The sequence below is a fragment of the Salvelinus fontinalis genome, chromosome 38 (genome assembly GCF_029448725.1).
Source record: "Salvelinus fontinalis isolate EN_2023a chromosome 38, ASM2944872v1, whole genome shotgun sequence".
Lineage (NCBI taxonomy): Eukaryota > Metazoa > Chordata > Actinopteri > Salmoniformes > Salmonidae > Salvelinus > Salvelinus fontinalis.
This window is the reverse complement of record NC_074702.1, coordinates 13659897-13673591: the sequence shown is the minus strand read 5'-3', so window position 1 is coordinate 13673591 and position 13695 is coordinate 13659897. Positions and strand designations below refer to the sequence as shown.

At 44.2% G+C, this 13695-nt stretch overlaps 1 protein-coding gene across 1 annotated transcript in view; it reads left to right on the top strand.

Moving 5' to 3' along the window:
- Positions 1–9671, top strand: part of LOC129837142 (IgGFc-binding protein-like) — a 52783-nt gene extending 43112 nt beyond the window's left edge. The window contains exons 31-43 of the mRNA XM_055903057.1: positions 135–460; positions 579–1152; positions 1244–1848; positions 1972–2542; positions 2700–3298; positions 3389–3932; positions 4094–4290; positions 4513–4651; positions 4798–5126; positions 6744–7317; positions 7462–8063; positions 8182–8743; positions 8919–9671. Coding sequence (XP_055759032.1) covers positions 135–460; positions 579–1152; positions 1244–1848; positions 1972–2542; positions 2700–3298; positions 3389–3932; positions 4094–4290; positions 4513–4651; positions 4798–5126; positions 6744–7317; positions 7462–8063; positions 8182–8743; positions 8919–9346 — 6050 coding nt within the window. The 3' untranslated portion in view covers positions 9347–9671. The remainder of the gene's footprint in view (positions 1–134; positions 461–578; positions 1153–1243; positions 1849–1971; positions 2543–2699; positions 3299–3388; positions 3933–4093; positions 4291–4512; positions 4652–4797; positions 5127–6743; positions 7318–7461; positions 8064–8181; positions 8744–8918) is intronic.
- Positions 9672–13695: the final 4024 nt, after the last annotated feature.

The window sequence follows — 13695 nt, the reverse complement described above, 5'->3', positions numbered from 1 at the left end:
AATAATAATGCAACCAAACAGATATGGCTTTGTGTTAGTACATTTGGATGTGGAATTTTGGACTTTGTTGATGTTTCTATTTTGATATTGCAATGAGCAAGATATGTTAACATCTCTAATACCCATTTTGTCAGACCCCTGTGAGGGTACTGAGTGCCGTGAGAAGGAAAACTGTGTGGTGAAGAACAATAAGGCGGTATGTGTGGCCCAGTCCAAGGCCACCTGCAGGGCTGTGGGCGACCCCCACTACCTCACCTTTGATGGGGAGCGATTTGACTTCCAGGGCACCTGCTCTTATGTCATGGCCACGGTTGTTAAATCTGAACCTGGCCTCATCCCGTTCACTGTCCTAACCAAGAACAACCACAGAGGGAACAAGAGGGTGTCTTTCGTAAGGAAAGTCTCAGTCACGGTCTATGGGCTGACTGTTGTGATCAGCACGCATAAAGGGAAGGTTGAGGTAAGTAACAAGAGACCAGAGGGAAATGATCAGGACTGGGGTCAGTTCCATGGTAAATTTGGTCAATCCAGGAGGTGAACTGAGTGGTTTTTCTATATGCTTATTGATCTTTTCTTAGGTGAATGGTGAGAATGTCTACCTGCCTGTGACCCTAGCCGGGGGAAACCTAACGGTGGTGTATAGTGGCAGCTATGCTGTTCTGAAGACAAACTTTGGCCTGAAGGTTATGTACGACTGGAACATGAAGTTCTACATCACTGTCCCCAGCAGCTACTTCCGCACCCTGGGTGGGCTCTGTGGGAACTACAACGGGGATCGCAATGATGAGTTCACTAACCCCAAAGGTAGCAAGGAACCCACAGTGGTGAAGTTTGCCCAGAGCTGGAGAACTGAAGACGGCGACTTGTTCTGTCATGATGACTGCCAAGGGGAATGTCCTAGCTGCACTCCGGCTCTCCAACAGAAATACAAGGGAGAGAAGTTATGTGGTCTATTGGCCAAAAAAGATGGCCCATTCGCCAGCTGCCACAAGGTCCTGGACCCAGGCATGTTCATGGACAACTGTGTCTATGACGTCTGCATCAATAAAGGCATCTATCAGTTCCTCTGTGAGAACATGAAAAGCTACAATGATGCCTGTTTGGCCGAGGGGGTCAAAATTAGCCCTGAGTGGAGGACAATCACTGGATGCTGTGAGTTTTCCTCTTTCCAGACATTTCATGCAGATTTTTAGATTGCACTTTTCACTATTATTTAAATCTATTTCTCATTTCACATTTGCAGCACTGGAATGTCCGTCAAACAGCTACTACGAGGCGTGTGGCACAGCTTGCCCTGCCTCTTGTTCAGATCTAGATGCTGAAGCAAAGTGCAAGGAACCCTGTGTGGAGACCTGTCAATGCAACAAGGGCTTTGTCCTCAGTGGAGACAAATGCGTCTCCAAGGAGAGCTGTGGCTGCTCATATGAAGGGCGATACTACCCGTCTGGAATGAAGTTCTGGGAAGATGACAAATGCACAAAGCAGTGTGAATGCAATCCAGGAACAGCCAAGGTTGAATGCAAAGCAACAGCATGCAAGAAGTCAGAGATGTGTGGCCTGCAGAGTGGTAAGAGAGATTGCTACCCAACATCTTATGCCACTTGCCAAGGTTCAGGCGACCCCCACTACCGCACGTTTGATGGCAAGAGGTTCGACTTCCAGGGAACGTGTACTTACGTTCTCTCCAAATTGGTCAGCAAAGATGACAAGTCTCTGGCGCCTTTTGAGGTGCTTGTAAAGAATCAGAATAGGGGGAGGAACACGGCAGTGTCTTATACAAAAACAGTCACCATCATTGTCTTCAAAAACATCATCACCATGAGTAGGGACAACCCTGGCAAAGTATTGGTAAGCTACCCTAAAATGTGGCTTGGTCAATGAGCTTTTATGATTATACTACTTAATGTAAGAGGAAATATCAGGACAGTATCATCCTTCGTGTTTCATTAACGTTTCTTTCTCTCTTCCCAGGTCAACAACCAGTACGTGAACTTGCCATTTGATGTAGAAGATGGTCAACTGTCCATCTTCCGCAGTGGGTATTTCGGGGTGGTGAAGACCAAATTTGGCCTGACACTGAAGTTCAACTGGAACAGCCACGTCTCCCTAACCCTCCCCAGCTCCTACTCAGACCTCATCGGAGGGCTCTGCGGAAACTGGAACGGCCAACGGAACGACGACCTCCTCAAACCAGACAAGAGCCCTGCCAACACCCCAACAGTATTTGGGGACAGCTGGAAAGTGGGGAACGACCCTGGCTGCTCCAGCGACTGCGACGGCAAGAAGTGCCCCACCTGTGACCACAGCCTGATGCTTGATTACCAAACAGGGAAGTATTGCGGCAGGATCACAGACAAAAACGGTCCGTTCAAGCACTGCCACGCCAAGGTGGACCCCACAGAGTACTATGAGTACTGTGTGTTTGATATGTGTCTGTACCGTGGCCATGCCTCTGCCCTCTGTAACGCCCTCAGCACCTACACCACTGCCTGCCAGGATGCCCCTGCCAAGGTGGAACAGTGGAGGTTGGACAGCTTCTGTCGTAAGTAGTGCACAGACACACCTCATCAGATGTGTATTTCAAAACAACGACTGTAACAATTATGGTCATTACAATAAGTCAGAAGTGGCTTGTCTAGCTAACAGCTCCTGGTTCCGACATTATTCAATTGTATCATGTTTGACCTAATGTGTTGTAGCATCTTCCTGCAAGGCCAACAGCCACTATGAGGTGTGTGCCTCAGGCTGCCCCCAGACCTGCAGCGGCCTCGATGAGCCTGAGAGCTGTGAGAACTCCCTGTGCACCGAGGGCTGTGTCTGTGACGACGGCTTCATACAGAGCGACAGCGAGTGTGTGCCGCTGGCTGAATGTGGCTGCATTCACCAAGGCCAATACTACCTGATGGGCCAGGTGTTCTTCCCCAACGGCCAGTGCAAAGAGCGCTGTGTGTGTAAAAAGGATGGACATATGGAGTGTAATGTGAAGTTTGCCTGCGGTCCCAATGAGAAGTGCCAGGTCCAAGACGGGGTGCAGGCTTGTATACCCATGAGCACAGGCACCTGCCATGTGAGCGGGGCCAGAAGATTCCACTCGTTCGATGGCAGCTGCTTCAGCCTACACGGGGACTGTGTGTACAAAATGTCGGAGGTTGTGGAGAAAGACGGATCGATGGCTCCGTTTGTTGTGTCAGTGCAGCAGTTGACCAAGATGGATGATGCAATGGTCACCAGGAGGGTTGAAATACAGGCCTACAAATACAAGATATCTATGTCTCCCAGAGTTATATGGGAAATAACGGTAGTTTTCTGTCTTGATCTACTCATTTCAGTATTAAAAAGCAACACTTGATTAGAAAACGGATGTTTTCAATCTTTCCTCCTTTCCCAGGTGGATGACGTTGCAACAAATCTCCCACTGTCACTCGGAGATGGAAAGGTCAGGGCCTACCAGAACGGCATTAACATCATCGTGGTAACAGACTTTGGCTTGATGGTGACCTACGACACCGTTGCTGGCGCCATCATACAGCTTCCATCCACTTACAAAGGTGTTACCGGTGGTCTCTGTGGCAACTATAATGACAAGAAGGAAGATGACTTCCTGCTGCCCAGTGGGCTGCAGGAGCCGTCTGTGGAGAAGTTTGCAGCGGGGTGGTTAGTGGTTCAGGAAGGGGTCAAATGTCAGACAGGATGTGACGGTGGCTTGAAGTGTCCTCCCACCAGTGGACCCCCGCCGGCTTGTAGCATCATAAAGTCAACCAAGGGTCCATTTGCCCAATGCCATGCTGTTGTGCCACCACAAGAGCACTTTGAGGAGTGCATGAAGGAGGGAGAGGGTGGGGATGCCCTGTGCCGCCACTTACAGACATATGTGACTTTCTGTCAGGCATCCGGTGGCCTTGTCAGCAGCTGGAGATCTGACCAGTTTTGTCGTGAGTAAATTTTGATATTGAAAGTTGATTTACCTTATCCTGGTTTATCTTAGTGTGCAATATTTCTCTGACCTAATGCTCTGCTGAAAAACAATTGAAGCTGAAGCTGATTTCAGTTTTTTGATAACATGCATCTCCTCCCATTTCCATCTGTCCTCTAGCTCTGACGTGTCCAGCTAACAGTCACTATGAGTTGTGTGCCGACACCTGTTCTTCCACCTGTGGCTCTCTGAGTGAGTCTCCCAAATGCCCACTATGCCAGGAGGGCTGCCAGTGTGACGATGGATTTGTGTTTGATGGTGGCAAGTGTGTTTTACTGGAGAACTGTGGCTGTGTGGTTGATGGACACTATTACAAGGTGATTACTGATTTATTGACGAAAATGGCCATTTCATATCCCAGAAATGCAATAATATACTAAAGTCATTATTACAATTATAGGCCTATATCTGTTCTACGCTAAATGCAAAAATATATAATCAATCTCTATTCTTGGTAAATATTTATTGTTTACAATCATCCTATGGTTTCCACCATAGTATAAACAATGATATCACTGACATGTTTTGCTGGTTTTCAGTCTGGCCAGTCTGTGATGCTTGGCAACTGTTCTGAGACCTGCAGCTGTGCAGCAGGAGTATTCACCTGCAAGAACTCACAGTGCAAAGAGGGTCAGAAATGTGGGTTGAAGAATGGAGTCATGGACTGCTACAGCACAGGTAAAAAACATTAATAATAATGCAACCAAACAGATATGGCTTTGTGTTAGTACATTTGGATGTGGAATTATGGACTTTGTTGATGTTTCTATTTTGATATTGCAATGAGCAAGATATGTTAACATCTCTAATACCCATTTTGTCAGACCCCTGTGAGGGTACTGAGTGCCGTGAGAAGGAAAACTGTGTGGTGAAGAACAATAAGGCGGTGTGTGTGGCCCAGTCCAAGGCCTACTGCTGGGCGTTCGGTGACCCTCATTACACCACATTCGATGGCCAGCCCTTCTCCTTCATGGGCACCTGCTCCTACATTCTGGTGAATACTACGGGCAAAGATCCTTCCCTGCCTCAGTTCAGCATCCAGACCAAGAACGAGCTGCGCGGCAACTCCGAGGGCTCCTTCGTCAAATCAGCCAACATAGACCTGAGTGGTCACAGGATCACCATTCTCAGTGGCCAAAGAGGGACAGTGGAGGTGGGTGGCTTCAAGTTATCCTGTTTGGGCTGCAAGCCCGACGTCGGAACGAAAATGACAACAGCTGCAGGGCGCGAAATTCAAAATCTATTTTTTAAAAATATTTAACTTTCACACATTAACAAGTCCAATACAGCATTTGAAAGATAAACATCTTGTCAATCCAGCCAACATGTCCGATTTTTTAAATGTTTTACAGAGAAAACACCACATATATTTATGTTAGCTCACCACCAAATACAAAAGTGGACAGACACGTATGAATATGATTATGATGTATGAATTATGATTCAAGTAGCATGCACAAGCCAACCGAAATAAACTAAAACCAACCTAAAGAACCCAGAAAAAACTACCTCAGATGACAGTCATATAACATGTTACACAATAAATCTATGTTTTGTTCATAAAAGGTGCATATTTTAGCTATAAATCAGTTTTACATTGATGCTACCATAAATGCTACCACATAGCTACAGTCTGAATCCAGACGGGAGTAGCCAGAGAAAATACAGACACCAACGTCGACTACTAATTACACCTCATAAAACATTTCAGAAAAACATATGGTGGATAGCTAATGAAAGACAGATATCGTGTGAATAGAGCCAATATTTCCGATTTTTGAAGTGTTTTACAGCGAAAACACAATATATCGTTATATTAGCTAACAACATAAGCTAGCATAAGGCAGCATTGATTCTAGTCAAGCGCTAGCCTAGCACAGTTAGCAGAGTTAGCATTGAACAGTTCGACAGATATATGGAAAAGCATCCCAAATTGGGTCCTTATCTTTGTTGATCTTCCATCAGAATGTTGTAACGGGGTCCAATGTCCAGTACAGTCTTTAGTTGGGTTCCAGAACGAACTATTTCCCTCTTTGGTTAGCAAGCACAATGGCACTGCGGCGCTAATCTCTCTTTCTTCAAAAAATTCTTCCGTCGCATCACATCTAACGTCCAGAATAAATTGCAATAATATAATTAAAGTATATTGAAAAAACATACTTTAGGATGATTTTGTGACATGTATCAAATAATATCGAAGTCAGAGATCATATTCACCGTTATCGACCTTCTTCCAGTAGCCGAGACCAAATTCTGCTTCGCGCCCGGAATTTTTTTTTAACTGCGCAGGTCTCACAAGAAGGTGTGGTATTCAGTCCATGGACGAGATATTCGACTCCTTTCAATTCTCACTTCCGCATTACACCCTGATGAAGGTGTATGACGTGTTTCTACGGTCCTAAGTGTAATGACCTTTTATAGACAAGGTCTTAAAGAGACACATCGCATTTTGGAAATCTCAATTCGGCTGGGAAAATGGCTGTAAAAATATTTCTGTTCGACTTAGAGAAATAATTCAAACCTTTTTAGAAACTATAGACTGTTATCTATCCAACAGTAGTAAATATATGCATATTGTAAAATAAAAAATTTCTTAAGAGGCCGTTTGAAAATGTGCACATATTTTCCAGTTTTTTCAATATTCACCCTGCAGCCTGAAGAAGATTTATACTTGATACAGATTTTCCATGTTGAAGTTGAATGTAAGAATCCTCTATGCTCTCCATCCACTTTAAGTCCTCTTTAAATCCTCTTCTCTCTCTTGTCTCAGATTGATGGCATTAGGTCTGACCTCCCTGTGAGTTTGGAGTCTGGCAGCATCAGAATCACAGAGTCTGGTATTCGAGGGACCATCCAGTCAGATGTTGGCCTGGAGATCACTTTTGACTGGACCAGCCTCTTCATGGTGACCATCAGCAGCAGTTACTACGACAACCTCGGTGGCATCTGTGGCAACTACAATGGTAACAAAGCAGATGACTTCACCACTCCCACAGGTGTGCTTTCAGCAAATACCACGGCGTGGGTGGCATCCTGGAGTGTTGCCGACGGTGACCCATTCTGCTGGCACGTCTGTAACAGCAACTGCCCCAAGTGCTCAGATGCAGACCGGGCACTTTACACTGGACCACAGTACTGTGGTTTGATGACAGACGGAGGGGGCCCATTTGAACAGTGTCATAAGAAAGTGCCGGTGAAGGAGTTTGCCTCAAACTGCCTCTATGATGTGTGTCTGAATGAGGGTCGACAGGAGGTGTTGTGTGAGGCCTTGGCTAACTACGTGGCCGAATGTCAGCAGGCTGGGGCTGTAGTCTCACCACTGTGGCGAAAGGCCTCCAACTGCCGTAAGTACTCAGCTATTACAAAACATCACATTTAGGAACTCAGACATCTTCAAATGTGTATAATGACACGATAGACCAACTTGTGCATTTGCAGAATGTATTAGGACTACATTTGTGATGTTTGTTTTTTCTCAACTCGAACAGCCCTGGCTTGCCCATACCACAGCCACTATGAGCTATGTGGCACTGCCTGCCCTGCTACCTGTGCCTATCTCAAAGTCTCAGAGATCTGTTCCAAAGTCTGTGTGGAGGGCTGCCAGTGCGACAAGGGTTACGTGCTCAGCGGTGAACAATGTGTCGTCAAGGAGACAGGGTGTGGCTGTACACACAATGACCACTACTACCTGCCCGAAGAAACCTTCTGGGAGGGAAACACATGTCAGAGTAAGTGTGTGTGCGACGGAGCCACACAGAAGGTGATGTGTATGCCCAGGAAGTGCAAGGCTAGTGAGCACTGTGCAGTGGTCAATGGGGTTCAGGACTGCTACCCCCTCAGCTTCAAGACCTGCTCAGCACAGGGGGACCCCCACTTCCGCACCTTTGATGGGAAGCGCTTCGACTTCCAGGGAAACTGTATTTACAAGCTGGCGGGGGTCTGCTCCAAAGATCCCGATCTGGAGAACTTTGAGGTGACTCTGGAGAACAACAACAGAGGCAGCACCAGAGTCTCCTACGCCAAGGTGGTGACTGTCATTGTGTTGGGAAGTAGTTACACCATCACAGGTGATTATCACGGCAAAGTCCTGGTGAGTAATACAGGTCCTTTACTAGTTGTTGTTATTAACTATTCTGTATAATGATTGTTTTGAAAAAAAATCGCTCTTATGGAATTCCACTCTCTTTTTTCACTGGACTGTATTTTAGGTGAACGATGTCCTGACGTCTCTGCCATACTACTCCAACAACACTGAGGTTCAGATCTACAGAAACAGACGTTTTGCTGTGCTGGAGACTCATTTCGGTCTCACGGTCTCCTTCGACTGGTCCGGCGAGGTGAGGGTGAAGGTCCCGAGCACCTACCACAACGCCATCTGTGGTCTCTGTGGCAACCTCAATGACAACCCTGAGGATGACCTGCTTCTGCCCAACGGGAAAAAGCCCATGAGTCCCAAGGAGTTTGGAAACAGTTACTGGGTAGCTGACGTACCGGGCTGCTCCCACGAGTGCAAAGATTGTGCCGTTGTAGACATCCCCCTTATAAAGCCCAAATATGTCAGCGCCTGTGATGTCATTTTGGATAAGAGTGGTCCCCTCAGAGACTGCATTGGTAGAGTGCAATCTGATGAGTACAAAGAAGACTGCATCTATGACATGATCCTCAACAACGGCCTACTGACGGCAGCCTGTGACATCATCACCAACTATGTAGAAGAGTGTCAGGAGAAGGGAGGGAAAATTGGGGCCTGGAGGAGTAAAGACTTCTGCCGTAAGTCCTCTGGTTTTGTATCACTAATCTTCAGGTTTATGATGAGTCGCAATTAATAAATTCTTCAAAATAAAATAAGACTGCAAATTCTAAACCCTACATTTTAAATGAAATCCTGAATTTTTTAAATTGTAACTGATTCCACAGACCTCTCTTTCTCCCTTTGTGTTTTCAGACCTCCCCTGTCCAGAGAACAGTGTCTACAGCCTCTCGGCCTCCGGGTGCCCGGCCACATGCTATTCCATGACCTCCGCCCCAGGATGCACCACTCCTCCAGGGGAGGGCTGTCAATGCAAACCTGGTTTCCTGCTGAGTGATGACAAGTGTGTTCATGTGAAGAACTGTGGCTGTCACCACAAGGGTCGCTACTTTGTGTCCGGCGAGGTCTTCTATAAGGAGGAGAACTGCCACCACCGCTGCAGCTGTAACTCCGGCGAGATGGCCTGTGAGGAGGCACCCTGCGGTCCGAAGACCACGTGTGCGGTGGTGAAGGGGGTCAGGGGCTGTTACATTATCAGTAGCACAGATTCAAACAACCAGTCATGGATTGAAAAACTCCTTAACAAATATGTAAAACCTGTACATATCAAGTTTGGAGGCTAGAACATTTACATTTTCAAATAAGATCTCATGGCTCTAAAATATCCTTTAAAAACTTCCCTTTCATGTCCAGGTTGTAGGCTAAAGCATTTCAACGTAAAATCGCAAAATTACCTTAATATTACCTTCTGTATGTGATAACATATTCCGAACCATATAATGTTGTGAGGGGTTATGAGTTTTCATGCATGGAATTGTTGTTGAACTGTATTCATTATAATCCAAATATAATCCCAGAGTTGTGTATTACTAAAACTGAGATTTTCTCTGTACGCGTGTATCTGTGTCTATCCTTTACAACTTTCAAAAGCCTAATAATAAACATACTGAGGCAAAATGAGTCTGTGTCATCTGTTTATCCAGCATTTAGTAGTAATGGTGGAATTACTACAGTTTTGACTTAATCAGATAACTCAAAACCTCTCAAGTAATTCATTCAAACAAAACTGTTGAGTATATTAATCTTGCATATGCCATGCCAATTTATATACTGCCTCTGCCCACTGGGCACAGATGTCAGTTCAACGTCTAGTTTTGAATTATTACTTGCGAGGTATTGAGTTGTCAACTGATGTGAATTCAACGTGAAATCAACAACACATGTCACCATATCATTGGATTTAGGTTAAAAGTTTGGTGAAAAAAGACAATCCCCTTACATTGATGCCTTTTTGCAAATCCAATTAGTTTTTCACTTTGATCAAATATCATGATATTGATTTTTGGGGATTGAAATGACATGGAAACAACATTGATTCAACCAGTTTTTGCCAGTGGGTGTTATTGCAAAATAACAGAAATCAGTTTGGTTGGTTGGCTATGATATTGTTGTGGCTGTTGGAATTTTTTCTCTCTCCATAAAGCAGAAGTTTGACAGTAATTTCAGCGAAATAGATGTTTTATGTAGATATCAGTACTCCTCTACAACCCCCCAGTCCTCAATAAGAAGAATTCGCCCAGACACTGCTGGTCAGATAACACACAGCAGAGATGTTGGTACTACGTTCTTGGATCAAAGATTGTATTGATGATATATTTTCTGGAATACAACTCTCCTTCCTACAGGGCTAAAGCCGCTATGCACTGTCAATACATTCTACAGATATCTCTGTTAACTCTACTCTCCCTGCCAGGTACGTTTTATCTTTGTTTCAGTTAATAATATCCATCAGTGTTTTTTCTCATCACAAGGGCAATGACATTTTCAATCGCTGTTTTCAGGCACACTGGCCCAGAACTGGTCTGTTTGGTACCATGACAGGGACAGGACTACCTTTATCAAAAGGCTCATCAGTGGTATTTGACTGTACATACAGCTACCCAGCTACCCAGATAGTTAGAAGAAGGATATGGTTCACTCCGAGAGGCAATACAAAACTAGACAGCTCACAGCAAGGAGTTGGAGTGTATAACACATCTGGACTGATTAAGACAAGATACAATGGAAGAACAGTTTTATGACCAAGACAATAACTGCACACTGAAACTCAAGAATGTGACTGAAGATGACAGTGGAAGATTTTTCTTCAGATTTAAGTCATATACAAGTATTCACTCCCCTCAGTGATTTACGGGATCATTGTGTGTGGACCTGAAAATATCAGGTAAAATAGATTTATGTACAGTTGAAGTCGGAAATTTACATACACTAGGTTGGAGTCATTAAAACTTGTTTTTCAACCACTCCACAAATTTCTTGTTAAAAAACTATAGTTTTGGCAAGTCAGTAAGGACATCTACTTTGTGCATGACACAAGTAATTTTTCCAACAATTGTTTACAGACAGATTATTTCACTTATAATTAACTGTATCACAATTCCAGTGGGTCAGAAGTTTACATACACGAAGTTGACTGTGCCTTTAAACAGCTTGGAATTCCAGAAAATTATGTCATGGCTTTAGAAGCTTCTGTTAGGCTAATTGACATCATTTGAGTCAATTGGAGGTGTACCTGTGGATGTATTTCAAGGCCTACCTTCAAACTCAGCGCCTCTTTGCTTGACATCGTGGGAAAATCAAAAGAAATCAGTCAAGAACTCAGAAAGAATTTGTAGACCTCCACAAATCTGGTTCATCCTTGGGAGTAATTTCCAAATGCCTGAAGGTACCACGTTCATCTGTACAAACAATAGTACGCAAGTATAAACACCATGGGACCACATAGCTATCATACCGCTCAGGAAGGAGACGCGTTCTGTCTCTTAGAGATTAACGTAATTTGGTGCGAAAAGTGAAAATCAATCTCAGAACAACAGCAAAGGACCTTGTGAAGACACTGGAGGAAACAGGTACAAAAGTATCTATGTCCACAGTAAAATGAGTCCTATATAGACATAACCTGAAAGGCCGCTCAGCAAGGAAGAAGCCACTGCTCTAAAACCGCCATAAAAAAGCCAGACAACGGTTTGCAACTGCACATGGGGACAAAGATCGTACTTTTTGGAGAAATGTCCTCTGGTCTGATGAAACAAAAATAGAACTGTTTGGCCATAATGACCATGTTTATGTTTGGAGGAAAAAAGGGGAGGCTTGCAAGCCGAAGAACACCATCCCAACCATGAAGCACGGGGGTGGCAGCATCATGTTGTGGGGGTGCTTTGCTGCAGGAGGGACTGGTGCACTTCACAAAATAGATGGCATCATGAGGATGGAAAATTATGTGGCTATATTGAAGCAACGTCTCAAGACATCAGTCAGGAAGTTAAAGCTTGGTCACAAATGGGTCTTCCAAATGACCAATGACCCCAAGCATACTTCCAAAGTTGTGGCAAAAAGGTTTAAGGACAACAAAGTCAACATTTGACCCAAGTTAAACAATTTAAAGGCAACGCTACCAAATACTAATTGAGTGTATGTAAACTTCTGACCCACTGGGAATGTGATGAAAGAAATAAAACCTGAAATAAATCATTCTCTCTACTATTATTCTGACATTTCACATTCTTAAAATAAAGCTGTGATCCTAACTGACCTAAAACAGAGAATTGTTACTAGGATTAAATGTCAGGATTTGTGAAAAACTGAGTTTAAATGTATTTGGCTAAAGTGTATGTAAACTTCCGACTTCAAGGTAACCAGATTCAAGGTAACCAGATTTCTGAAATGAAAACCGGGGACATTTCCAGTTCGGCTGTCAATATATAATTAAAATATCCAATGTTATTATTTATGAAATAAAAAAGGGGGACAATTCCGGTTTCATGTACTTAGTCTAACAGGCACACTGTGATACAGAGAAAACAACTATATTACAGAAACATTACAGACAAGACAGAACTGTCCGATCTGAACAGCCATTCAGTGGTCCTGGTAGAATAAGAGACATCAGCAAAATTGAAAAAACAGACAATAGTATATGTGAAATACTTAACAACATAATAAAGAAATAAGACGATGATGAGATTGGTAACTACATAATATACTTATACCAACCTAATCTGTAGATTTCTCAGAAGAATGATTTTTCTTCAGGATTGCGCTGTCTTTGGCCAGCTTCTCCATGAACTCCTGGCAGGGGAGGTTGAAGTTTGTCTTCACAATAAGCATGGCCTTGATGGTAGGAACAGTGAACCTATTTCTTGCTGCTGTCCATATATCATTCATTTGGGAGAACACTCTCTCGACTGGTGCATTACTTCCAGGTAAGCACATGACAACAGACGCTAATCTAGCCAGGTTAGTGTGTGGGATGTCATTCTATTTGAAGTGGGTAACCACCGTGCTCCATCTCTGACTAAGCGGTGTCTCAGATGTTTTCCATTCTTCAAGCGATTCCCCCTTTAGGAACTCTTGCAGGACAGTAACCTCGTCACACAATGCATCCTCATTGATGGTCACATTGGGGCATTTGTCCTGCAGTGTGCCTGCTGCCTTCTGGATCTCTTCATGCAGAGGTTGCCTTTTAAAAAGGAGACAATGTAAATCTTTTAGATTATCTGTGTGCTTTCCCCATGCTTGCAAGTAGTTCACAGCCATAGAGAAGAATTATTGGAATGTTTTGAGAAAGCTCTCTTTAGACATGGCTCCATTTTCCTCTAGCTCTCTCAGAAGTCCTCTGACCAAAACTGGAATGAAGTTGTCATCACGTTTTGCAGTCAATTTTGCCTCAACGTTTCTCAGAATTGCAGCGGAGTCCACAGCACAGTGGTCCTGGCCTCGAAGCATCTTGATCGTGTCACGGAATACAGTCAAGTTTCCATGGACAAAGGCCAGCCAAAGTTCAGTCAGTGGATCTTCGAACATTGTTCACAGGACAACAGGGCATTTGTCTTCAGAAATAAAAAAGGATTTCAATGGCACATACATTTTCAGCACTCTTTCTAGAGCAGGGAGCATGGACATCCAGCGAACA